Here is a 25,347-nt window from a genome sequence, read left to right as displayed (position 1 = left end):
ATGTGTCATTTGCTGTTTCAGGCATCTACTGGTGGTCTTGAAATGTATTCCCAGTGGTTAAGGGATGACTACTGTATTGGTCCCACCTTAAGACAAAGAGGTCAGCATTTTGTTCCCCTTTTTATTTCAGTCAGTCATCCGCTATGACGTTGCCTCCAGCATGGAGAAGTGGAAAATGGTGACATATGTAACCTCCCAGGTAAGGTAGTGATGTGTGTAACTTCCCAAGCTTCTCTTGGGCTGAGGACATGTTATGGTTTGGCTGTGTCTCCACCCAAATCTCATCTTGAATTGTAGCTCCTATAATTCCCTCATGTTGTGGGAGGGGCCCAGTGGGAGATAACTGAATCATGGGGGTGGTTCCCCTACTTCCACCATTCTTATGGTAGTAAACAAGTCTCATTCACTTATTGCAGAGATGAGCAAAGATACGATCTCAGTTATAGTCTAACCTTAGCCACCCAAGAATAAGATCTGATGGTTTTATAGGGGAAACCCCTTTTGCGTGGCTTTCATGCTCTTCTCTTGTCTGTCTCCATGTGAGACATGCCTTTCACCTTCAGCGATGATTATGAGTCCTCCCACCCTCATGGAACTATAAGTCCAATAAACCTCTTTTACTTTATAAATTACCCAGTCTTGGGTATGCCTTTATCAGCAGTGTGAAAATGGACTAATACAGGATGTTTCTCTAGAAAAGAAATTATGAGTTTATAGCCATCAACACAGCAGCTGGTATGGGTGGGCCAGCTTGGTAAAGGGATTTATTTGTGTGACAGAATATAGTTTGTTTAGCCTGTGGTTAATATTTAAATCTACAATCCACTGCTATCAAAAGAAGGAATCCTGGGATGGAATCCCAGCTATAGTATTATTCCTGGTGTGATCTTGGAAAACTCACTTTCTGCTTTGGAAAATCAGGGAAATATTTTCTATCAGCTCTGAAATTCTATGTCTAGTATATAGTAGGTTCTCAATATTTGTTAAATAAGTGATTCTATATTGTACTCAAGATCCCATATTTAATTAGTAAAAGTCTGAAAGACATTGCTCAAAAGCCTTTATTCTATCAAGTTAGCAAAATTTCTGAAAACTATTTCTTGGTAAATATTTTCAAACTTAGCAGTTTTATTCAAATATTTAATGAAATGAAAAACTTTATTTTTTATACCTGATCACATAAGCAATAAGTCTCCCCAATTCCTCAAACCATTTAAATAATTCTGCCAGATATTACGGACTAACTTTTAATGACCCAGCCTAAGAAATGAGAATAAAGTATGAAACCAAATTATTGTACTTTGTACATTTGATTAGAAATCATATAAATTGAACCATACTAAATTGCTGATATTCACCAGTTCTTGACCCCTCAAAATGGCAATTTTTATATGGCCCACACTAAATATATTTAGCATTAAATAATGTGTTTTAAGAAATATTACAATAGGGCTTCCAAAGCCTCCCAGTTCTCCCTTTTACTCTTATCATCTCCTGTCTGTTAGGGGTGTGGCAGCTATTTTTGGAAAATTTCACAATCTTTTATCTTTCCTGCATAGCATAGGCAACTTGTAGTTTCTTTAAAAAGTATAAATTAGTAGTTTTGTTTTGCTAACTATCCTAAGCAGCTAGTATGAATAATCAAGCCTTTAATAGAGAGAATATACTAAGTTATTTAATGTTCCTCAATTGTTTAGGTCAGTGGTTCACAACCTTTAACGTTCATGACAACCAACAGAGAACTTGTTTCTGGGCCCTATTGCCAGAGATTCTGATTCAGTTTAGGTCGGGGTGGGAGCCATGAATTTGACTTCCTAACAAATTCACAAATTATGCTGCTGCTATAGGTACTAAAACCACTGTTAAGAACCACTGACTTGGGTACAGAAAAAACTATTTGTAACCAGGCTTTTTCTTCTTTCGGTCCTTAGGTAAATAAAACTCAGGGTGATGAGGTATCATTTTACCTTCAATCAAAACTATTTTTAGTAAAGTACTACCTTGCTTACCTCTATTGAAAGGTAAGTGTAAATTAGACTTGCTTCGACGTGGTTGCTACAGACCACAATTACAGGGCAACTGAGAAATTTATTCACTTGTCCTTTCTTTCGAATCTCACTGTGCTCTGGCTTGCCAGGAGGTGTAAGTGTCTTCCCAGCCTTGCACCTAGCGCTCCAGGCCTGGGTCACTTCACTTGAGTTATCAGAGGCAACGCGTCCAGTTGACAAACTCTGCCGGAGGCTCCTGATAGAGAAGGGCGTGGGCGCCAATGGTGAGCCAACCCAACCCCATCCGCGAGTCTTCTTTACAGGGACCTTTTCCGAGCCGAGGGCACCTCTGCAAGAGCGCTTCGGCCAGGTTCCGACTCGCCGGAGATCGCGCGACGAATCTGCGCCTCGGACCCTCGCCTTCCGGCAGTCGCCGGATCGCTGCCCCACAGGGAGCCAACCCGCCAGAGGACCAGCCCAGCGCGGGCTCCGTGGATCAGCTGGCTGTGCAGGCGGCGAGTTCGCCCACGCATCTCAGTCCACTACCTCGTCCTCCTGTCCGCGAAGATGTCCGCGAAACCTGAAGTAGGCTTAGTGCGCGAGGCTTCTCGACAGATCGTGGCCGGTGGTTCTGCAGGTAAGGCCACCCCGCCCTGCCCCGCCGGAGTCTAGGCGCTTTCCCTACCGTTTGTCCTGAAAAAGTTTCCCAGATAGGTCTTCCTACTGAAGTTTTGCCCTCTTCCTCAAAATTCCGCCTTCCCAGAGCAGTGCTTGAGCCTGTGGAGGCGCGAGAGCAAAGGAGGCCGGGAGCTGACTGCTAGTACCCTGTGCTCCAAGTTAAGTTGCCGCGGCGTCGGCGCCGGCCCCTCTCGGGTTCCCGGCATTCTCTGTTCCTGGCCTGTAAAGCAGGTAGGACAACTCTAAGGAGAGCGACTTTGAGGTAATCTTTTTGCCTTGCTGGCTATTTTACTTGAAAATGATCCAGTTCAGTCTTAGTTTTATCAATTGTAGCGTCTTTCTTCAAGCTCGCTCAGATCTTAAATAAATCCTGCCTTCCTCATCAAAGTACTTACATCAGGACTCCACAGGACTTCTTATTGCATACTGTGCTTGCTTGGGGATATTCGTGCCTTAAATAAGCATATTAAAATTAAATGCATATGTTAATACACCTAAACACCTTGGTATAATGGGCTCACGTTAATTTACAAAGTTATGCTGTGGGGGAAAAACAAACGGTTAAGAAATAATGTTATAATTTATCTTGGAAATACTTTTAAATGTAGCTGGAGAAAGTTACCACGAGTTGTGTTATGTGCAAGTATTTTAAAGCTATTTTAAAATATAAATTATGATTTGGTTTAAAATTTAATCTTTTTTTTTTTTTTTTTTTTTTTTTTTTTTTGAGACGGAGTTTCGCTTTTGTTACCCAGGCTGGAGTGCAATGGCGCGATCTCGGCTCACCGCAACCTCCGCCTCCTGGGTTCAGGCAATTCTCCTGCCTCAGCCTCCTGAGTAGCTGGGATTACAGGCACGTGCCACCATGCCCAGCTAATTTTTTGTATTTTTAGTAGAGACAGAGTTTCACCATGTTGACCAGGATGGTCTCGATCTCTTGACCTCGTGATCCACCCACCTCGGCCTCCCAAAGTGCTGGGATTACAGGCGTGAGCCACCGCGCCCGGCCCAAAATTTAATCTTAATCACGCATTTTTATTGTAAATATGTAATTAAAATAATTGCAATAATTGGCTCATCACCAGAAAACATTTTATAAATGTATCCATTCTTTTAATAAATTATGTTATGGTAACTAATAAATCATGTTAAGGCAATGACTAGAAGATGTTCAAATGTTTAATTTCGACTAGTAAAAGTTACTGTATTTTCAAACAAATCTGTACTTTTTGTAAGGGACTACTGCAAATTATGACTGGTTATCACTATGTCATGACCTAGTTGCATCTCAGGAGTACCATAAGCAGCCACATGTGTCACTTACAATCTGGACACTTTCTTAAAGATGATATTTCATCAATATGACATTAGAGGCATGCATTTCTTACAGGCAATTGTAAAATGTTAGTTCTTTTGTTTATTTCTTGCTCTCTCTCTTTTTCTCTTTCTCTCTTTTTATGTTTTTGAGATGGAGTCTCGCTCTGTTGCCCAGGCTGGAAGGCACCAGAGCTGGAGTGCAGTGGCGTGATTTCAACTCACTGCACCCTCTGCTTCCCGGGTTCAAGTGATCCTCCCACCTCAGCCTCCTGAGTAGCTGGAAGTACAGGTGTGTGTCACCATGCCAGCCATTTTTAAAATTTTTTTGTAGAGATGGGCTTTTGCCATGTTGCCCAGCCTGGTCTCAACCTCCTGGGCTCAAGCAGTCCTCCCACTGCAGCCTCCCGAGTAGCTGGGATTACAGGCGCCCACCACCATGCCGGGCTAATTTTTTTTTGGAGATGGGGAAGGGGATTTTTTTTTTTTTTAGAGACAGGGTTTCACTATGTTGCCCAGCTGGTTTCAAGCAGTCTGACCCCCTTGACCTTCCAAAGTGGTGGGACTACAGGCGTGAACCAACTGCCCAGCCCATCCATTATTATAATGGCAGTGGCCCCATGGCTTGCTCTTTTAGTTTTCCAATTGTGGTGATGAATTTGCACCAAGTTATTTACCATTTTTGGTCAAATTCCACAATGCCTAAGGTTCTGTCTTCTGTACCTGACTCGTTGATTTGTAGTACAGGACCCTGATCAAAGAAAACTCAGCTAGTCCAAAGAAAAAGTGAGTCCAACTAACATCCTAAGCTAAGACCAATGACTCATAAGCATTTGTATAGTGATTTATGTGATCATACTATGTATTAGGCACAGCTAAACTCAAAAGAATGTTAAAAGTAGATCAAACTCAGCTGGGCGTGGTGGCTCATACCTGTAATCCCAGCACTTTGGGAGGCTGAAGTGGTCGGATCACGAGGTCAAGAGATTGAGACCACCCTGGCCAACATGATGAAACCCCGTTTCTATGAAAAACGCAAAAATTAGCTGGGCGTGGTGGCATGCGCCTGTAGTCCCACCTGCTTGGGAGGCTGAGGCAGGGAAATCACTTGAACCTGGGAGGCAGAGGTTGCAGAGAGCCTGGGTGACAGAGTGAGACTGTCTCAAAAAAAAAAAAAAAAAAAAAAAAAAAAAAGAGTAGATCAAACTGTAATTCTGCTTGTGCTGTTTTGTTGAGTGATAAGTACTTGGCATAAATATGTGTGATTCCATCATCTATTCTTATAATTGTAACTAATACAAATAAAATTAGGACATTTATAAGATAATTTAAAAATAGCAGCACAGTTGATTGCCTGTGCTTCCTAGTGTCCTCCTCAGTCCTAACTCCATCAGTAACTGTGGAGTTATTGATAAATGATTAGAGTTATTTATACTTTCATAATAGTAAAAAAGAGTTATATTTTCTTGTACTTGGCCAAAAGCATTTTCATAAAACTTTATCTTTATTGCACTGTAATAAATGTGGGCTAACCATATTACATGTACTGGTCAAGGCCAGACAAAAATTAATATACAAGAGAGGCAGAATCTTAATAAAAACAGGAAATGCATTTGAATCTTTGGCACTGGGGTTCTGATCACTGATATTGTCATTGAATACAATACTACTCTGTGTGTGTGTGTGATACAACCTTTTGTTTGTAAAGGTCAAAGATACATTCTTGGCTTTCTTAGGGGAAAAAGAAACTGGGAGGTTTATGGGAAAGATACAAGGGTATCTCGTGGAATTCAAGGTCTGGGATGCATTCCTGGAACGTACTGGAATCAGGGGTTGGAGTGCTGAGGATAACTCAGGAAGTGAACTCTCTCCGTCTCTTCTCTTTGTCAAGTAGTCAAGTGTTCCTAAGGCAGCGGGGAGGCACCTAATAATAGGGCCACAAGTATCACTACTATACCTGTCAGGATGGCTTGCAAGACTTCCCCAGTTACTTAACTGGTTAGGAGGAAGCATGCCCAAATGCAGTCAGATAGCTTAGTAGTTAGATAGCAAAAAAAAGTCATCATGGTGCCAGCTCCCTGTGCCCACAGCACCAGTCAGCACTGAACAGAAGGGGCCAGAGGATAGGTGGGTTGAGTGGGTCACTCTGCTGTTAAGGATCCACGTCTAAACCACAGCCACACAGTTTTAGAGACTTATGTTGAGGTCTGCAGCTGTAACTTAAAAGAGGGTAAGGTGGAAAGTCTTGCACTCAACTGAAACTAGGGAGAAGGATGAAAAGAAGCCTTGTTGCAGACTTCCACAAGATAGCAGCTCCACTCCAGGCTGCTTATCTACCCTTTCACTTGGAGAAATCACAGGGCATTCTGCCAAGACTCAGTCCAGGCTATGGTCTAACCTTGCCTGCCTGGTCCATGTGGAGATATACGAGGTTGTCAGAGTGCCACACTGTGAATCTATTTCCCTGTGTTTCCTGGTGTCTTCCTCATTCTCACAATTGTCTGCTGTTTTTTGGCTCTTTAGTCTGTGTAGCAGAATGTGGTCCCCAACAGCTTCTATGTATATATGCTCTTGACTTCTTTTTCTTGGAGGGAGGGAGAAACTAACCTTTTTTTTTTTTTCATTTCTAGTGCAAAATCCTGGGGGAAAACTAAAAATAACTGAGCATTAGTAGGGGCCCACTTCTGTACCAATCAACTGTAGCTAATCCCCTGTGCAGATTGGTGGGGCAGGTGAGGTTGGGACCTCGGGGGAGATTATTTTCCAGAAAAACTAGATACATCATGAAATGGACAATAGGTATTTTCTAAAATTATATAGGCCTGTCTTTTATAAGCAGATGATTTTTAATATTTTCATTTAAAAGACTAAAGGGATTGATGCACTGACAGTTGCCTGGATAATAAACTACATATCAGAAGAAACTGATACATACCTATAAAGACTGGTCTTTAAATGTAGATTTAAAGATTCAAGTGAGAGAGTCACAGAAGCCAATGATGAGAGAGTCAGAAAAACCAGTGATGAGAACTTCAGGAAGATCAACAAGGACCAGCATTGCAGAGGGGTTAAAGATGACAATGAGAAGAGGTTACTGGATCAGACCCTTGGTACTGAAAATGTGGTCCATGGATGAGCTGCAGGAAGGAGTATGGTAGGCGTCTAGAAGTTTGTTGAAAATTTAGGATCCCAGGCCTCACCCCAGACCTACTGTAACTGCCCAGTGGGTTCATCTTGCCTGCTGCCTAGACAGAACTGATATATCAAGACAGGAGAATTGCAATAGAGAAAGAGTAATTCACTCAGAGCCAGCTATGTAGGAGACTGGAGTTTTATTATTACTCAAATCAGTCTCCCCACGCATTGGGGGGTGAGGGGTGCAGCCAGAGAGTCAGGAGTGCTGATTAGTCAGGTCAGAGATAAAATCATAGGGAGTCTATGCTGCCTTATGCTGAGTCAGTTCCTGGGTGGGCGGGAGAGGTGCACAAGATCAGATGAGCCAGTTAGATCTGGGTGGTGCCAGCTGATCCATCAAGTACAGGGTCTGCAAAATATCTCAAACACTGATTTTAGGGTTTACGATAGTGATGTTATCTCCAGGAGCAACTTGGGAAGGGTCAGAATCTTATAGCCTTCAGCTGTGTGACTCCTAAACCATACTTTCTAATCTTTTGGCTAATTTGTTACACCCACAAAGGCAGTCTAGTCTCCTGGCAAGAAGGGGTTCTGTCTTGGGAAAGGATTGTTATCATCTTTCTTTAAACTGTAAACTACAAATGAAGTTTCTCTCAAAGTTAATTTGGCCTATGCCCAGGAATGCACAAGGACAGCTTGGAAGTTAGCAGCAAGATGGAATTGGTTAGGTCAGATTTCTTTCACTGTCTCAGTTACAATTTTGCAATGGCAGTTTCACTACCATATGAGAACCTGCATTTTGGGAGGGCCCCAAGTCATTGGTTTTCACTTAAAAGTTTAGAAGCGCTGTGTTGAAGGCCTTTGAGAAAAAAAGATTTTATAGAGGGGGAAGGTCAAAGCCAAATTGCAGAGGACTGCAAGTGAAATTTTTCTTGTTTTCGTTGCTGACCCAGACAGAAGAATGCATTTCATACTCCCTATTTTGTGCCCTCAATTTAGCTTTCAGGCGTGTTTTTCAACCATCTCCTACACTTTCCATTCAGTTTCTGCTGAACAGGTCTGCTGACCATTTTTGACAGTTACCTGTGCTTTATACCTTTATTCCTGATCCCCTAAATGTCTCCCCCACCCCCATTTTTAAGCTAATATTTTTATTTGTATAGAGATTAAGGGAACAATTTGATTCATTAGGTTTTCTTAACTGAAAGGCTAGAGCCTTTCAATCCTCATTAGAATATATAGCAGGATTAGAGGTAACTGGTGAGTTATTGTGCCAAATAAATATTTCCTTTCACTAATTTTTTGCCTAATGGCTTCAAAATGCCTAAAAAGAACTTTCCTAACTTTACCAAAAAGATATATTTCTACCTTTTGAAATTCTATTCATTTTCCAAGGCCCAGGTTGAAAATGATTTTCTGTATAAATATTTCCCAGATGGTGTCTACAGTCCATCCAGCTTGAAATTCTCATTAACATATGAATGAGGCAAATAATAAAACTAGCTACTATTTATTGAGTAAATACTAAACGCCAGATCTGGTTCTAAGCTTTGCATGTGTTAACTTTTTTTTTTTGCTTTTTTGAGTCAGAGTCTTGCTCTGTTACCAGGCTAGAGTGCAGTGGCGTGATCTCGGCTCACTGCAACCTCTGCTTCCCGGCTTCAAGTGATTCTCCTGCCTCAGCCTCCCCAGTAGCTGGGACTACAGGCACACACCAACACATTCAGCTCATTTTTTTGTATTTTTAGTAGAGATGGGCTTTCACCATGTTGGCCAAGATGGTCTTGATCTGTCCACTTCAACTTCCCAAAGTGCTGGGATTACAGGCGTGAGCCACCAAGCCCGTCCATGTGTTAACATTTTTAATTGTTACCACAACACACAAGGGAAGCACTATTGTAATTCACACTTACAGACGAAGAAACTGATGCACAGGGGAATAATGAACATGCCATGGTTGCACATACATGCAGCCATTTCTACAGGAGTTGGAAAGATGAAGTCAAGTCTACTCTTATAATCTCTGTAGCTATTATTAGTTTACATTCCTTAAAATAACTCTTTTACCTACAAGTACATTCTGTACAGACTTTCTACTAAGCAGTATCTTGCTCACTCCAAATCATTTAATCTATCTAGGCAAACATTAGCCTTCAGCCAAAAGAAAATTTGGTTATTTTAGTTCTCCATCCATGCAGGGCGCCTACATGCAGTTGGACACATTGTGATCTGAAAAAGGACTCTGGACATGAGAGCAAGTAGGAGCTGAAATCTAGCACATTCTCTGCTCCATGATTTGTGCATCCTAGAACAGCCATGTGTCCACTTGGGGTACACCTTTCTCTGTTTCTCACAAAAACACCAAATGTATTGACATAAGCTCTGACAGAATTCCCCTAAACATGTTAGGGCTCCCAAGATCTCTGGCCTCAGCAACTCCAGCATGTGACATCATTACTCTGTCTGCACATCAGCAAGGCTCTGGGTGGATCCTCTGTCAGGTACTTGGTCAGCTTTAACTTGGAGCTAGGAGCACGGGTCCATCTCAGACCTTCCCATTCTTTCTAATGATCAGTTTGGGCCCTTCCATGTGTTCCCAAAGACCATGGGGTTGTTCTTATTTCCCATGTCATATAGGATCAGGCCCACTCAGATGATCATTCTCCCCAGAGTCTTGCAGGGATTTTGTATCCAACCTCAGAACCTCCCAGGGTCTGTGACAATACCCTGTGAGCCCACTGAGTGGTCCTGCTCTTGCTAGAACCTGTCAGGCTTCCTCCCGAGGTCATTCTTAGGCCTTGTTCACACTGAATCTCCTTCAAAAAGTGGCAACTCTAGGACCCTCCTCCTGCCTCCCAGAATCTTACTCATATTCCTCAAAGTCTGCAAGTCCCCCTCTGAATGCCTCTTACACCATTATTACCTTCTATGTATCATGTACATGAGATCACCGTGCTGGCAAGACTGATTTACTTTCCAAAATTTCCAGGTTGCTGTTTCCAGCCTTACCTTACCCATCCTTTCCAGCCCGACCTTAGTCCCTGGTATCTTTTTTTTTTTTTTTTTTGAGACAGAGTCTTGCTTTGTCACCTAGGCTGGAGTACAGTGGCGTGATCTCGGCTCACTACAACCTCCGCCTCCCAGGTTCAAGCGATTCTTTTGCCTCAGCCTTTGGAGTAGCTAGGATTACAGGCGCCAACCGCCATGCCCAGTTAATTTTTATGTTTTTAGTAGAGACGAAGTTTTGTCATGTTGGCCAGGTTGGTCTCAAACACCTGGCCTCAAATGATCCGCCAGCCTGGGCCTCCCAAAGTACTGGGATTACAGGTGTGAGCCACCAACACCCAGCCAGTCCCTGGTATCTTATAAGCACATCTCTATCATTTACTGTGTTTTCACTTTGTGCATCTTGAAGTTCATTGCTTTCATTTAAATTAATTGATTTAGTTCAAAGTGTTCTGGAAACAAGCTTTCCAATTTTGCACTAAACACAATTCAAGTACTTTGTGTAGTGTTATCTCATTAATCACCTTCAAAGAGTCAAATAAGAGTGAAATGAAGACTTTTTTGAGAGAGGAAAAGCTCAGATTCATGAATAGGCTTTTGGGAGATCTGAGAGTATATGCAAATGCTGCCTTATTTTAATAGGGAGTGAGTCCAAGGATTTTAACCTAAAAAGGCTAATAAAAAGATATAGGATGATTTCAAATTTCTTATATATCTTCATTTTCATAAGATTGCTCCGTTTTCTTACTTTAATATATTTTATAATATATATATAATATATTTATTATATATAAATATATATATAATAAATATTATATATTTATTATTTATTATATATATAAATATTTATACATATTATATATAATATAAATATATTAATATATATTTATATAATATATAAATATATATTAATATATATATAATATATATATATTTTATATATATTAACTTTAATATAATAGTTAAAATATAGTTAAAGTAAATGTCTTAATAGTATGTACAATAGAAGTCCTTTGGATTTTAATTTGAACTAGGTGATAAAAGGGCTGATACACCAGGGGGTAATCAAGGTTAAAATTTTGATCAAGGAAAATTCTTTTTCAAAATGGTGCAAAGGGGATGCACATGTGATTTGGATAAATGGCACCTTTGGAAATTCAGGATTTGGGAAACTGTAATTGTTTGGTAATAAATAGCAGGTTGTACTGAAACAGGTGAGCCTTTATGACACATCAAAGGGTGGCTGGAACCCATTATTGGCTAATTAGGGAGGGGAAAAAAAAAACATTATTTCAACCACATAGGAGGAAGCAACTCTATTGCTCAAATTAATTATAAAATACCTTTAAGGGATGTATTTTAAGTAAAATGTAGTCTTGTCTCGCTTTAAGAAAATCTAGTTCTCAAAAATCAGAATTTAAGAACAAATAAAATGTGAATTGCATAACCACATTTCAAAGGATTTCTTATTTTAACTCTACCTTTCTGAAAGATGTTTTAAAAGTGTAAATACCCTTAATATGTGGCTTTGTGATTCAACAGACATAAAACTTAAAACAACTTTTACACAATGTTTTAAAAACATGTTGTTAAACCAACCCTTCCTCACCTCTCCTTTGCCCCTACCCTTGACTACAACATCTTAGGGTATTGAGAACCAGGTGTTTCAGAGTCTAGCAAATAGGGGTTCAGAAATGTTTGTTGACCATATTAACAAATAAATATGAAAAGCCTAAGCCCTAGAATATTCTTAGGCTCCTACTCTGAAGAGAGAAAATTATTCAGGGATTCTAGTCATTAGACAATACTTGCAACAGTGCTGTATAAGTTATTTATACATTTTAAAGTATTGTCTCTCTACTCTGCTATCAAACATTGAATTTATTCCATCTTCCTGTATATGCACCTTAACTAACTTTTCTTCATCCTCCCCACTCCTCCCAGCTCACCCTTCCTTGGTGGTATCTTTAAAATGGCAATGAATGAAAGGAACCAGGTTAAAGGTAAAGGATTTTTACAGTTGTACTAGATTTGGATTGATTTTTCTTACCAATTTACTTTTCATTTTGCTTTAATTCTCACATTGCTATTGTATCTAAATTGGCATATAGTTATTTTCTAAATGATTAAGATCTTTGTTATGTTTGCGTCAATTCTTTTGACACTTTGCTGTTATCATGGTTTATACACATTGTAAATATTCTATCAGATTGGCATTTTTTCATTGCTATCTGTAGACCTTGTATAAATTTGCTAGGGTTACCGGAAAAATGCACCAAAAACTGGACAGCTTAAACAACAGAAATTTCTTCTTCCATCTATTCTGTTCTGGAGGCTGGATGTCTGAAATTAAGGTGTTGGCAGGGTTGGCTCCTTCTAGAGGCAGTGAGGGAGAATCTGACCCATGCGTCTCTCCTCACTTCTGGCAGTTGCCAGCAGTGCTTGGTACTCCTTGGTTTGCGGACACATTACTCCAATCTCTACTTCACTCATCACTTGATGTTCTCTGCCTGTCTGTCCTTATCTTTGTGTCCCTCTTCTTATAAGGACACCAGTAATTGGATTAGTGTTCACTGTAATCTAATATGATCATATTTTAACTTGATTACATCCTCAAAGATCCTATTTCCAAATTAAGTCACGTTCACAGGAATTAAGTCACAATCACAGGAGTTAAAACTTCAGCATATCTTTTTCAGGAACCAACCCACAACAGGCATTCTATTGTATTTTTCTCATATTGTGTTTCTCAAATTTACAGCCCAGATCTCAAGCTATGGTCCTGTGTTCCTCCTTTCGTAGTCAACCTTTCTGAAAAGTTCCTCACTCAGTCTTTAACCTGCTATAATTGGCATATCCATGTTTACCTTTATGCCAAAACTGCTAACTGCCATTTTTCATTCCTAATTTTATCTAATCTTTGTGGAATTTCACATCACTCATCAGTTTTTTTCTCTTTAAAGTTGTCTCTGTGATTGATTTTTACCCTCTTCTTTTTACCTGGTCACTCTTTTTACATTTGTGCAAATGCATGGAATACATGAGAAAATTTTTTACATGTATATAAGTCATAGTGATAAAATCAGGACATTTAGGGTGTCTAATACTTAAATATAATACATTTTAAGTATAGTCATCCAACTCTGCTACCAGGCATTATTTTTGCTTCTCTTCCTTTTCCCCCTCGTCCTTCTCTTCTTCTTTATTTTCCTTTCTTCTTCTTCCTTCTTAATTCTTCCTCCTCCTCCTTCTCCTTCTTCTTCTTCCTACTCCTCCTCCTCCTTCCTTTTTTTTTTTTGAGATGACATCTCGCTCTTTCCCCAAGGCTGGAGTGCAGTGGCATGATCTCCACTTACTATACCCTCTGCTTCCTGGGTTCAAGTGATTCCCCTGCCTCAGCCTCCTGAGTAGCTGGGATCGCAGGCATATACTATTATGCTCAGCTACTTTTTGTATTTTTAGTAGAGACAGGATTTCACCATGTTGGCCAGGCTGGTCTCAAACTCCTGACCTCAAGTAATCTGCCCACCTCAGCCTCCCAAAGTGCTGGGGTTACAGGTGTGAGCCACTGTGCCCCGCCTGAATTTATTTCTTCTATCTTACTGTATGTTTGTACTCTTTAACCTATTCCTCTTTATTTTTCCTTTCCTGCCTTGTTCACCTTTCTCAGCCTCTGTTGTCTGTTTTTCTACTCTACTTCCATGCGTTCAAATTTTTTAGCTCCCACATGTGAGTGAGAACATGTAATATTTGTCTTTTTGTGTATGGCTTATTTCTCTTAAGATAATGACCTCCAGTTTCATCCATGTTGCTGCAAATGACATGATTTTAGTGTTTTTTAATGGCCAAATGGTATTTCATTGTCTGTAAATACCACATTTTCTTTATCCAATCATCTATTCATGGGCACTTTGGTTGATTCCATGTGTTTGCTATAGTGAATAGTGCTGCAATAAACATGCAGGTACAGATATCACTTTGATATGTGGATTTCATTTCCTTTGGGTAGATGCCCAGTAGTGGAATTGCTGAATCAAGTGGTTAGTTTTTTTGTGAAATCTCTGTATGTTTTCCATAGTGACTATACTAGTTTACATCCCCACCAACAGAATGTAAGTTTCCTTTTGCTCTGTTACCCTCACTAACATTTGTTATTTTTGTCCTCTCAATAATAGCCATTCTGACTGGGATGAGATGATATCTCACTGTGGTTTTGATTTGCATTCCTCTGATGATTACTGATGCTGACCATTTTCTCATATATGTGTTTGTCTATCTTCTTTTAAGAAATGTCAGTTTCAGGAGGTTTGGGGCTGAGACGATGGGGTCTTCTAGATATACGATCATGTTGTCTGCAAATAGAGACAATTTGACTTCCTCCTTTCCTATTTGCCCTTTATTTCTTTTTCTTGCCTGATTGCTCCGGCTAGAACTTCTAATTTTTGCAGTTTACCCATCTGACAAAGGGCTGATATCCAGAATTTACAAAGAACTAAAACAGATTTACAAGAAAAAAACTAACAAGCCCATTCAAAAGTGGGCAAAGGATATGAACAGAAACTTTACAAAAGAAGACATACATGAGGCCAACAAACATATGAAAAAATGCTCATCATTACTGGTCATCAGAGAAATGCAAATCAAAACTACATTGCGATACCATCTCACGCCAGTTAGAATGGCGATCATTAAAAAATCTGCAGACAACAGATGCTGGAGAGGATGTGGAGAACTAGGAACACTTTTACACTGTTGGTGGGAGTGTAAAGTAGTTCAACCATTGTGGAAGACAGTGTGGCCATTCCTCAAGGACCTAGAAATAGAAATTCCATTTGACCCAGCAATCCCATTACTGGGTATATATCCAAAGGATTACAAATTGTTCTACTATAAGGACACGTGCACACGAATGTTCATTGCAGCACTGTTTACAATAGCAAAGACCTGGAACCAACCCAAATGCCCATCGACGATAGACTGGATAGGGAAAATGTGGCACATATTCACCATGGAATATTATGCAGCCATCAAAAACGATGAGTTTGTGTCCTTTGTGGGGACATGGATGAACCTGGAAACCATCATTCTCAGCAAACTGACAGAAGAGCAGAAGATCAAACAACACAAGTTCTCACTCATAGGTGGGTGTTGAACTATGAGAACACATGGACACAGGGAGGGGAGCACTACACACTGGGGTCTGTTGGGGGGAAATAGGGGAGGGACGGTGGGGGGTGGGAAGCTGGGGAGAGATAGCAAGGGGAGAAATGCCAGATGTAGGTGATGGGGAGGAAGGCAGCAAATCACAGTGCCACGTGTGTTCCTATGCAACAATTTTACATGTTCTTCATATGTACCCCAAAACCTAAAATGCAATAAAATAAATAAATGGGAAAAAATAAAAATAAAAATAAAAGCCACTAAATAAGAAAAGAAAAAAAAAAAAGAAAAAGAAATGTCTATTCGTGTACTTTGCCTACTCTTTAATGGTACTATTTATCTTTGTCCTTTTGAGTTGTTTGAGTTTCTTATATATTTTGGATATTAGTCCCCTCTTGGATGAATAGTTTGCAAATATTTTCTCTCATTCAATATGTTGTCTCTTCACTGTTGATTATTTCTTTTGCCATGTAGAAACTTTTTTAGTTTAAGACCTGTTTGTCTATTTTTGTTTTTGTTTCCTGTGCTTTTGAGGTATTAATCATAAATCCTTTGCCTAAACCAATTTCCAGGAAAGTTTTACCTAGGTTTTCTTCTAGTATTTTTATAGTTTTGGGTCTTAAATTTAAGTGTTTAATCCATTTTGAGTTGATTTTGTTTTTTATATTGTGGAAGAAAAGGGTTTGTTTCATTCATCTGCGTGTGGTTATTCAATTTTCCTAGTACCATACTTTGAAGAGGGTATTCTGTCACCACCCAGAGCTTCTTGTCAGCTTTGTCAAAGATCAGTTAGCTGTAAATATGTGGATTTGTTCCTAGTTTCTCTATTCTGTTCCATTTGTCTAAATGTCTCTTTTTATACCAATACCATGCTGTTTTGGTTACTATAGCCTTGTATTATATTTTGAAGTCAGGCAATGTGATGTCTCAGCTTTGTTCTTTTTGTTCAGGATTGCTTTGGCTATTTTGCCTCTTTTTTGATTCTCTATGAATTTTAAGATTTTTTTTTCTATTCTGTGAAATCAAATTTTTGATAGGGATGGCATTGAATCTGTAGATTGCTTTGGGCAATGTTGTCATTTTATTGATATTAATTCTTCTCATCCATGAGCATGGGACTTTTTTCCATTTGTTTTTGTCATCTTTAATTTCTTTTACAGTGTTTTGTAGTTTACTTGCAGAGATCTTTTATCTTTTTAATTATATTTACTTCTAGGTATTTTATATTTTTTATAACTATTGTAAATGAGATTACCTTCTTGATTTCTTTCTTGACTAAATGACTATTAGTATATAAAAATGCTACTGGTTTTTGTATGCTGGTTTTATATCCTGAAACTTTACTACATTCATTTATCCAGTCTAACAGTTTTTTGGTGAAGTCTTTAAGTTTTTCTAGATACAAGATTATATCATGAAAAAATAGGGACAGTTTGTCTTGCAGTTTTCCAATCTGAATGCCTTTTATTTCTTTCTCTTGGCTGATTGCTTTGGCTAGGGCTTCTAGTACTATGTTACTTAGGAGTTGTAAAAGCGGTCATCCAGAACCAGTGTTCTAGTTCTGAGATTAAAGGCTTTTAACTTTTTGCCATTCAGTATGATATTAGCCATGAGTTTATCACACATCACCTTTATTGTTTTGAGATATGTCCCTTCTATGCCTAGTTATTAAGAATTTTTTTTATCAAGAAAGTATGTTGAATTTTATAAAATGCTCTTTCTGCATCTAATGAGATGATCATATGGTTTTTGTCCTTCATTCTGTTGATGTGATGTATCTCATTTATTGATTTGCATATGCTGAACTATTATTGCATCCCTGAAATAAAGCCTAATTGATAATGGTGTATTATCTTTTTGATGTGCTGTTGGTTTCAGTTTCCTTGTATTTTGTTGAGGATTTTTGTATCTGTTTTCATTAGGAACACTGGCTTGTAGTTTTCTCTTTTTGTTCTATTCTTTTCTGGTTTTGGTATCAGGGTGATACTGGCCTCATAGAATGATAGGGAGAATTGCCTCTTATTCTGTTTTTCAGAATAGTTTCAGGAGAATTGTTATTAGTTTTTCTTTGTATGTTTTGCAGAATATGTCTGTGAATTCATTAGGTCCTGTTTCATTGTTGTTGTTGTTGTTGTTGTTGTTGGGAGAGTTTTTATTATTGATTCAATCTTGCCACTTGTTTTTGGTCTCTTCATGTTTTCTATCTTTTCCTGATCCAATCTTTGTAGGTTGTATGTTTAAAGGAATTTATCAGTTTCCTCTAGGTTTTCCAGTTTGTCAATGTTTCGTTATTTATAGTCTCTGATGAGACTTAATCTTGTAAATAATCATGTAATCCTAGCCACAGGAGAGCCCCTTGACCATCCCAAGCCCTGAAACTGACATAGGAAGTTGATGGAGACCAAGGAACAGAGCTCCTCCAGGGAGGGGGCTCCCACACCATTTACAAGACCTAAGAAGCCGTTTTCAGGAAGGTGCAATTTTCAAAGCTAGCCTCTCATAAACTACACACTGTCCCACAGGCCAGCAGCTCCAACACTGAGATGTTACAAAAGCTCAAGCTATCACTGCTGGGCTGAGGAGTGAGATGGGAACATTCCCATAGCCAGGGCTGAGAGGCAAGCAAGACATGAGCTGCAGCAGGAAGCGAGTGCCACCAAGACAGGGGACTGGCATATGAGTGAACAGAATATGAGCTGGGTGGGGGCTCCTACAGCTGTGTTGAGAACAAGCTAAGCATCAGCTACCACTGCCAGTGTGGGGAGTGAACACCCCAGTCTGGGGCATAAAAGGAACACGCGTTCCCTACCCACTGGCCCAGGCTGTTGCCACAAAGATATCCACACCCTCTCCGGTGGTGGAGCCTCGGCATGGCTGCTACTGTCACTCACACAAGCACTTAGCCTGAGGCCTATTGATTACCTTGCCCACCACAGCTGGTGCCTGCTCTCACCACTGAAGGGCCTGAGCACAGCACTTCCCCCACCTTAACAGAACAGGGTCTCAACTGCTACCTCCTCAGCTGACCTACCTGCAAGCACCATGTGCAGGACTGGAGAATTCCCCACCCAGCACATCACATCTACTGCCAACATGAACACACACCACTCAAGACCCACAGAATCATCGCACTACTGCTTCTGCCATCGCCTATGCTACGCTGGCTGCCAGGTGACTCAGAACATACTTTATGACCCAGTCCACTGCTGCCACTACCAGCATCTGAGCAAGCCATCTGGAGGCCCAAAAATCAGACCTCTGGTATCCACAAGTACAGGTGGCACCATACATCATCCTGGGGCACAAAGATGGGGATATGTAACCCACCACTGTCATCACTGGGCCCTGGAGACCGACCCACTGTCATCTTAGTCTCCAACAGAACAACACCACAAGACCTAAGAAGCTACAGGAAGGTGCCATTTTCAAAGCTAACCTCTGATAAACTGCACACTGTTCTACAGGCCAGCAGCACCAAGACTGAGACATTGCAAAAGCTCAAGCTATCACTGCTGGGATGAGGAGTGAGATGGGACCATTCCCATAGCCAGGGCTAAGAAGCAAGCAAGACATGAGCTGCAGCAGCCAGTGCTAGGAAGCAAGTGCTACACTAATAACTGTACCCCACCCACACAGATATCACCAATGCAGTTTAGAGTCAAAGAAATCATACAAAAACTACACTACTGCATGCACTCAGAATTAAAGCCAAAGTACCTTACCACCACACTGGTCCTGATATTATTAAGATGTGATGTCTTAGTCTTGCTGTTGCTGGCCTATAGGACAATGTGCAGTTTACAAGAGGCTAGCTTTGAAAATGGCACCTTCCTGTAGCTTCTTAGGTCTTGTAAATGGTGTGGGAGCCCCCTCCCTGGAGCGGCTCTGTACCTTGGTCTCCCATCAACTTCCTATGTCACTTTCAGGGCTTGGGATGGTCAAGAGGCTCTCCTGTGGCTAGGATTGCATGATCTGGTGGTAGGGATGTGGGCTGCTCAAAGTCTGTCACTCACCCTTTCCTCATGTTGGTAAGTCACTACCAGCTCCTAGCCAAGTCTGGCCAGCGATGTTGCCTCTCTTCTTCTGTCCCCACTCTTGGTTTTTCCTGTCTCTTCTGTGTTGAATATCAACATTCTGTCTTGCATAACATATATGAAGTGTGACTGTCTATACACTATTCCAGTTCTTCTAAGTGGAGCCATAAAATCCTACTCAACCATCTTAAACCTTTCTCCCCTATTTGATTAGTCTTCTATTATCTATACTTTCCCTTCCCTCAAAAATTGATATTTTAAGTGGTTCTAAGTTCTTTGCTTTACACACTTTTTTAAATCTATTTTTAATTCACTTTATTTATTTATTTTTCTTGTGTTTTACACATTCTAACTCCCCATACAAACCATCCACTCTTTGGCTTCAGTGTTATCTATTTGCAGGTGACTTCCAGAACTGTTGTCTATTTGCAGGTGACTTCCTGCACTCTGCAGGCTCACATTTTAAAGGTATACAGCAGAAAATAACTGGGCCTGGTGGCAGGCACCTGTAGTCCTAGCTACTTGGGAGGCTAAGGTGGGAGAATCACTTATATCTTGGAAGCGGAGGTTGAGTGAGCCGAGATCATGCCACTGCACTCTAGCCTGGGTTAGAGAGTGAGACTCCACCTTAAAAAAATTGAAATAAAATGAAATTGAGAGTCAAGTAAACTCTAATGATTTTCAAAGATGTTTCAGAGATGGATTTTAAAACCAATATCAGACCCTCAAACAAACATCATTTTCTCTTCTTTGTATAGTTGTACCATTTCTATTTTGAGTTCAGTCTTTTCATTTATTCTTTTTGTCATCTTTAGAAGTCACAAATCAACTTCCTGGGATATTTGTTTGGGTTGGGTAGATCCTCCCTAACTACCATAGTTAATAAATATGATAAGATTTTAAAAAGTAAGATAAATATTATCTTTTGAGTGCTAACATTTATTGAATGCTTACTATGTGCAAAGCATCTTACTTTGCTTAAATAATCTCTACTAGTTTGTAATTTTTTTTTTTTTTTTGAGATGGAGTCTCTCTCTGTCGCCCAGGCTGTAGTGCAGTGGAGTGATCTTGGCTCACTGCAATCCCCTTGTCCTGGGTTCAAGTGTTTCTCTTGCCTCAGCCTCCAGAGTAGCTGGGATTATAGGCACACACCAACCTGCCTGGCTAATTTTTGTATTTTTAGTAGAGACAGGGTTTCACCATGTTAGTCAGGCTGGTCTTGAACTCCTGACCTCAAGTGATCCACCTGCCTTGGCCTCCCAAAGTGCTGGGATTCCAGACATGAAACAGTTTGTAATTTCTTGAAGATGAAAGTGAAGCTCAGAGAAATTACTTGTTCAAGGCCAATGACAGACACAGACTCAAACTCTGCTCTTTGCTTTCAAAGCTTGAGCTGTCACCCATTAATCCACCTTGCCTCTTAGTGTGCAGAAAGAGAAATCAGGTAAGCAGCCCGTTCAAGTATTGCCCCCATAAGTCTTCTTTTTCTCTCCGGTTATGTTAAATATCATAGCTTTTTCTTGAACTTGAGTAGTAATGAACAAACAGGATCTTCCCTTGTATAACAGTCCATATCTGGCTTTTGCAGATTTTTAAATGCCAGCCATAGTTTAAGTATGAAACTCTCCGTATTAACCAGCAGGGGCCTCTGGCAACATTAATGGGGGCATCTTTTTTTTCTGCCAGATGCTACAGGCAACTGATCAGGAAGTGGGCTAAGCCTCCACCCTCATGTGTTGTTAACTGAATTTGTATACAACCAGTAAGATACTGGTGTGATGCAGTAGAGGGAGAGCAACCCCAGAGTGGATGGGAAGGGCCTATCTGAAAAAGGAGGGAATCTTCCGTCGCATGTAATTTAATGTCTGTAAGAACTAGAATATACCACTGTAGGGAGAACAAATAACCTCCTTTTTGGAGAAAGGTGAATGAAATTCAATAGAATTGGATGACACCTAAAATAGAATCATGGCCAAAAAGAATTTTGCAGAAAGAGAGAGAGAGAAAGAGACAACCTACCAATGTACTCATGTTTCTTGAAAAGTTACCAATATTTATCGACCGTCAAGTATACCAAATCATAATAATACATTTGTGAAAAACATTGGTTTTTGTTCTGAGTGCTTGAGGCTTCTATTGCTATTATTATCACTATCATTTTGGGAAATGATTGTAGAGGTAGGTTAAAGCACTTTGGGGTAAATTGCAAAATCTCTTCAGAGATTTGAGAATGAGCAGCATTATTTTGGAGCTTCCCCCTAGGGCAGCACATTTGATTGGCTAGTTTATCACAGTGGACATCGTATCTCAATCTAAGATCACTGTTCTGTACTTGGTGCAGACCTATAGATGGCGCTGTCTTCCTATAATTTGAGTGATTTGCTTTTTCTTTTCTTTTTAAACAGAAAAGCTTTCTGCAGATACAGTTAGAAGTATGTTAACTACTGATTAGATTCCACCATTGCCAAGCATCTTGGCCTTGCATAGATCATAGAGAATTCTACACTTGAAAAATACAGACTGTACTTTGGAAATTAATTTTTCTTTTAATTATTCTTACCTGTGTATGGAAAAATAGATTTATGTATATAAGTGAGAAAGAGGGATGGAAGAAACTGTTTTTATTTATATAATATTTATTTTCTTTACAGTGGTTCTTGCTGCAAAATTTGTATTAGAGTCCTGGATCAGATAGAAATCATTGATAAGCTTAGCTTAAATGTTATAATCTTAGAGATTATCTGAAACTCCTAAATTCCATAATTGTGTTTTTCAAAGTTCTTAGGGCTAGGATATGTATTATAATATTAATAAATTATAAACATCTGTGAGCAGGAGCTATAATGCTAAACGCATAATTTTTATTTATGTATCTGAGATTCAAATGCTATTTCTTGTTTTAATTCAGTGGCCTTTAACATAAGAAATTGGGTATATGTATAAATAATATATTTTTCTTGAATATATGCTCTAAACAGGATTTTTTTCCTCTTCGATCCTGCTCCTTTTGTAAGGAAATTTTTAAAAGTATAATACATACTGTGTTGTGGGTTTAGTTAATGAATGGGAAATGCCAGTACTTGCTTCTGTAAGCAAACTTTTAACCACAAGATGGCACTATAACTTCCCCATGTCTTTAAAAACATTTTTTAGTTAAATGATTACTGAATTAAATTACTTTTTTCTCTCTCAATGAGAAATGTATACAGCTAAGGAATTTTAGGATCATTCTAAGGAGGATGAATATTGAAGATAATGTTCTAAATATAAGGAATATTAAAGACCATTTAGTGATTATTCATTTTTATTTTTTTTTGAGTCATTTTGACTATGTGAGTCATTTTGAGTCAGCCCGGGCTGGAGCCCAGTGGCTCTGTCTCAGCTCACCGTAACCTCCACCTCCTGGTTCAAGCGATTCTCTTGCCTCTGCCTCCTGAGTAGCTAGGACTACAGGCGGCTTCCACCATGTCTAGCTAATTTTTGTATTTTTAGTAGAGATGGGGTTTCAGCTTCCCAAAGTGCTAGGATTACAGGTGCAAGCCACAGTGCCCAGCCCTAGTGATTTTTTTTTTAGAGCAGTTTTTAGTTGCCCTAAGAAAACATTTACTTTATATTCTTTAAAGTTGAAATAGGAATATGATATGAAAATGGTAAGTAACTTTGTTTTACAGAGCAATATAGCTTCATTGTTTTTGCCCAATTAAGCATTAAGAAAGTGATAATACATTTTCTGTTTCTTTGATGTGTTCATGGACATCTGCATTGGTGTATACCTTCAATTTTGAGCTCATATCTGGAGATTAGAAGTTCAAAGAAACAAGGAAGGGAAGAAGAAGAGAGAAAAATAGAGACACTGGCATCTAAGTTAAAAAAAAAAAAAAAACAACAGTGGTAACAATGATGTTTATTTGATTCTTGTTAGCTTCACATCTTCCATAGTCAAAGAATAGATCATCTGGGCTGGGCACGGGTGGCTCACCCTGTAATCCCAGCATTTAGGGAGGCCAAAGTGGGGAGAATTGCTTGAGCCCTAGAGGTTGAGGCTATAGCGAGCCATCATTTGTTCACTCAATTTAGATCTTTAAATAGCCATCATTTGTTCACTCAATTTAGATATTTAAATAGCCACACCAATGATAATGTTTCCATTGGTGTGCTTACATAATATGTAGTATTCCATTTCACTCTGCAAAGAGGCTTTTCACAAACATCTGTTTTACTTTTCCTTGATGTTTATTAGTTTAAAAGAGTTCGTTGGATCTATTTCTTTTTTTTTAAGTCTTGTGAAGAGTGAGCCCCTCTAAGGAAGAGACCAAATTATGTTTATTTTGTATCTCCAGGCCTACTACACTGCTTAGAATATAGTAGCTGCTCAATAAATATATATTTATTCAATACATTTGCCACAAAACAATTCAATTTCCCTGAGACCTGTTTTGTTTATATTTCCCAGTCTAACCATACAGAAATATGACAGAGATAAAGAAAATAATCTTCTGATTTAGATGCCAAATACTTTGACCTCTTTCATAGCATCTTATTTTGCTGATGGTAGAGAGAATGTTTCTTGTAGGAATCATGGTTTCTCAGAGCAACACTTAAGACAAAACATCTGTGTTTTGACCTATGGTGTATCTAAATGAAGATGATCATTCAGATGATCATACTAATTAGCATACTATTTAGCATAAATAGTATGATTTGCTTTCTATAATAGATAACTGACATACAATCAGTATAAAATGCACAAAATGTAGCTACACACAGAAATATGTTTTACTTTATTAACTCAATGACATCTTTTACTTTCCATTATTTATATAAGTTAGATATATATGACAGTGTTATAAAATCACATTTGTGGGCAGGTTGAATGAAAAAAGACTCACAGTTACCATATGTAGGACAAACATATAAACAAAATGCATAAGGAAAAACAGGGCTAGGAGTGTTGGCTTATGCATGTAATCCCAGCACTTTGGGACACCCAGGTGGACAGATCACTTGAGATCAGGAGTTCAAGACTAGCCTGTCTAACATGGAGAAACCCCGTTTCTACTAAAAATACAAAAATCAACCAGGCGTGGTGGTGGGTACCTATAATCCCAGCTACTCAGGAGGCTGAGGCAGGAGAATTGCTGAACCCAGGAGGAGAAGGTTGCAGTGAACCAACGTCATGCCACTGCCCTCCAGCCTGGGCAACAGACTTGAGACTCCATCTCAAAAAAAAAAGGAAATATATTTACCATGTATGAGAAAAAATTGTGGTCTCATGTAATGCCCTAAACATATATGTCATGTTTCAGAAATCTGTAGTTTTAGGTGAGTTTGAGATCAGGATGCGTTTCCCCCTAGAACCATGTTATGCAGTTCATATACAAGCCACAAAAATCTTATTCCCTTTTTAAAACCAAAATAAGTGTGTAATAACAGCTCTCAGCCCTGGGGCAGTTAGGATTTCTAAGCCTGAATATAGGGTCCTCTGTACTTATGAGGCTAACTTCCCTGAAGGTTTTAAGAGCCTAACTGGTGGAGAATAAGATAGAGATACTCAAATGTGGAGACAGTGTGGTGGCTTCTCCTTGACAATGAGATAGGAAGGTGCCAGCAGCCAAGAAGGAAACGGTGACAGACAAGGCCAGGAGGGCCATTTGAGTAGGGCCTCATATTTCACAGAGGGCTTTTTTTTTATGGAGTCTCGCTCTGTTGCCCAAGCTGGAGTGCAGTGGCATGATCTCAGCTCACTGCAACCTCTGCCTCCCAGGTTCAAGCAATTCTCTGCTGCAGCCTCCCAAGTAGCTGGGATTACAGTCATCTGCCACCATGCCCAGCTAATTTTTTTGTATTTTTAGTAGAGATGGGATTTCACCATCATGGCCAGGCTGGTCTTGAACTCCTGACCTTGTGATCCACCTGCCTCAGCCTCCCAAAATGTTGGGATTACAGACGTGAGCCACCATGCCCAATCTCATAGAGGGCTTTATAAATTTAAATTTTTGATATTTCTTTCAAATACGGCCAGATATAAAGTC

The 25,347-nt window shown here is 39.5% G+C and overlaps 1 protein-coding gene across 3 annotated transcripts in view; it reads left to right on the top strand.

Moving 5' to 3' along the window:
- The first annotated feature begins 1,052 nt into the window (after positions 1-1,052).
- The window catches only part of SLC25A21 (solute carrier family 25 member 21), a 512,809-nt gene continuing 488,514 nt past the window's right edge, over positions 1,053-25,347 (top strand). The window contains exons 1-2 of one of the 3 annotated variants that reach the window (XM_037739376.1): positions 2,544-2,625; positions 2,757-2,928. Coding sequence is in view for 1 of the 3 variants with exons in the window: in XM_017530843.2 (XP_017386332.1) it covers positions 2,556-2,625 (70 nt within the window). In the remaining 2 variants the exon portion in view is untranslated. Of the gene's footprint in view, positions 2,929-25,347 lie in introns of all 3 variants that reach the window. The other 2 variants (XM_017530843.2, XM_037739374.1) reach the window with 2 other exon arrangements.

The sequence above is a fragment of the Cebus imitator genome, unplaced genomic scaffold, assembly GCF_001604975.1.
Source record: "Cebus imitator isolate Cc_AM_T3 unplaced genomic scaffold, Cebus_imitator-1.0 Scaffold69, whole genome shotgun sequence".
In the NCBI taxonomy this organism is placed as follows: Eukaryota; Metazoa; Chordata; class Mammalia; order Primates; family Cebidae; genus Cebus; species Cebus imitator.
The sequence above is the reverse complement of the archived record's forward strand: the minus strand, read 5'-3'. Positions and strand labels throughout refer to the sequence as shown.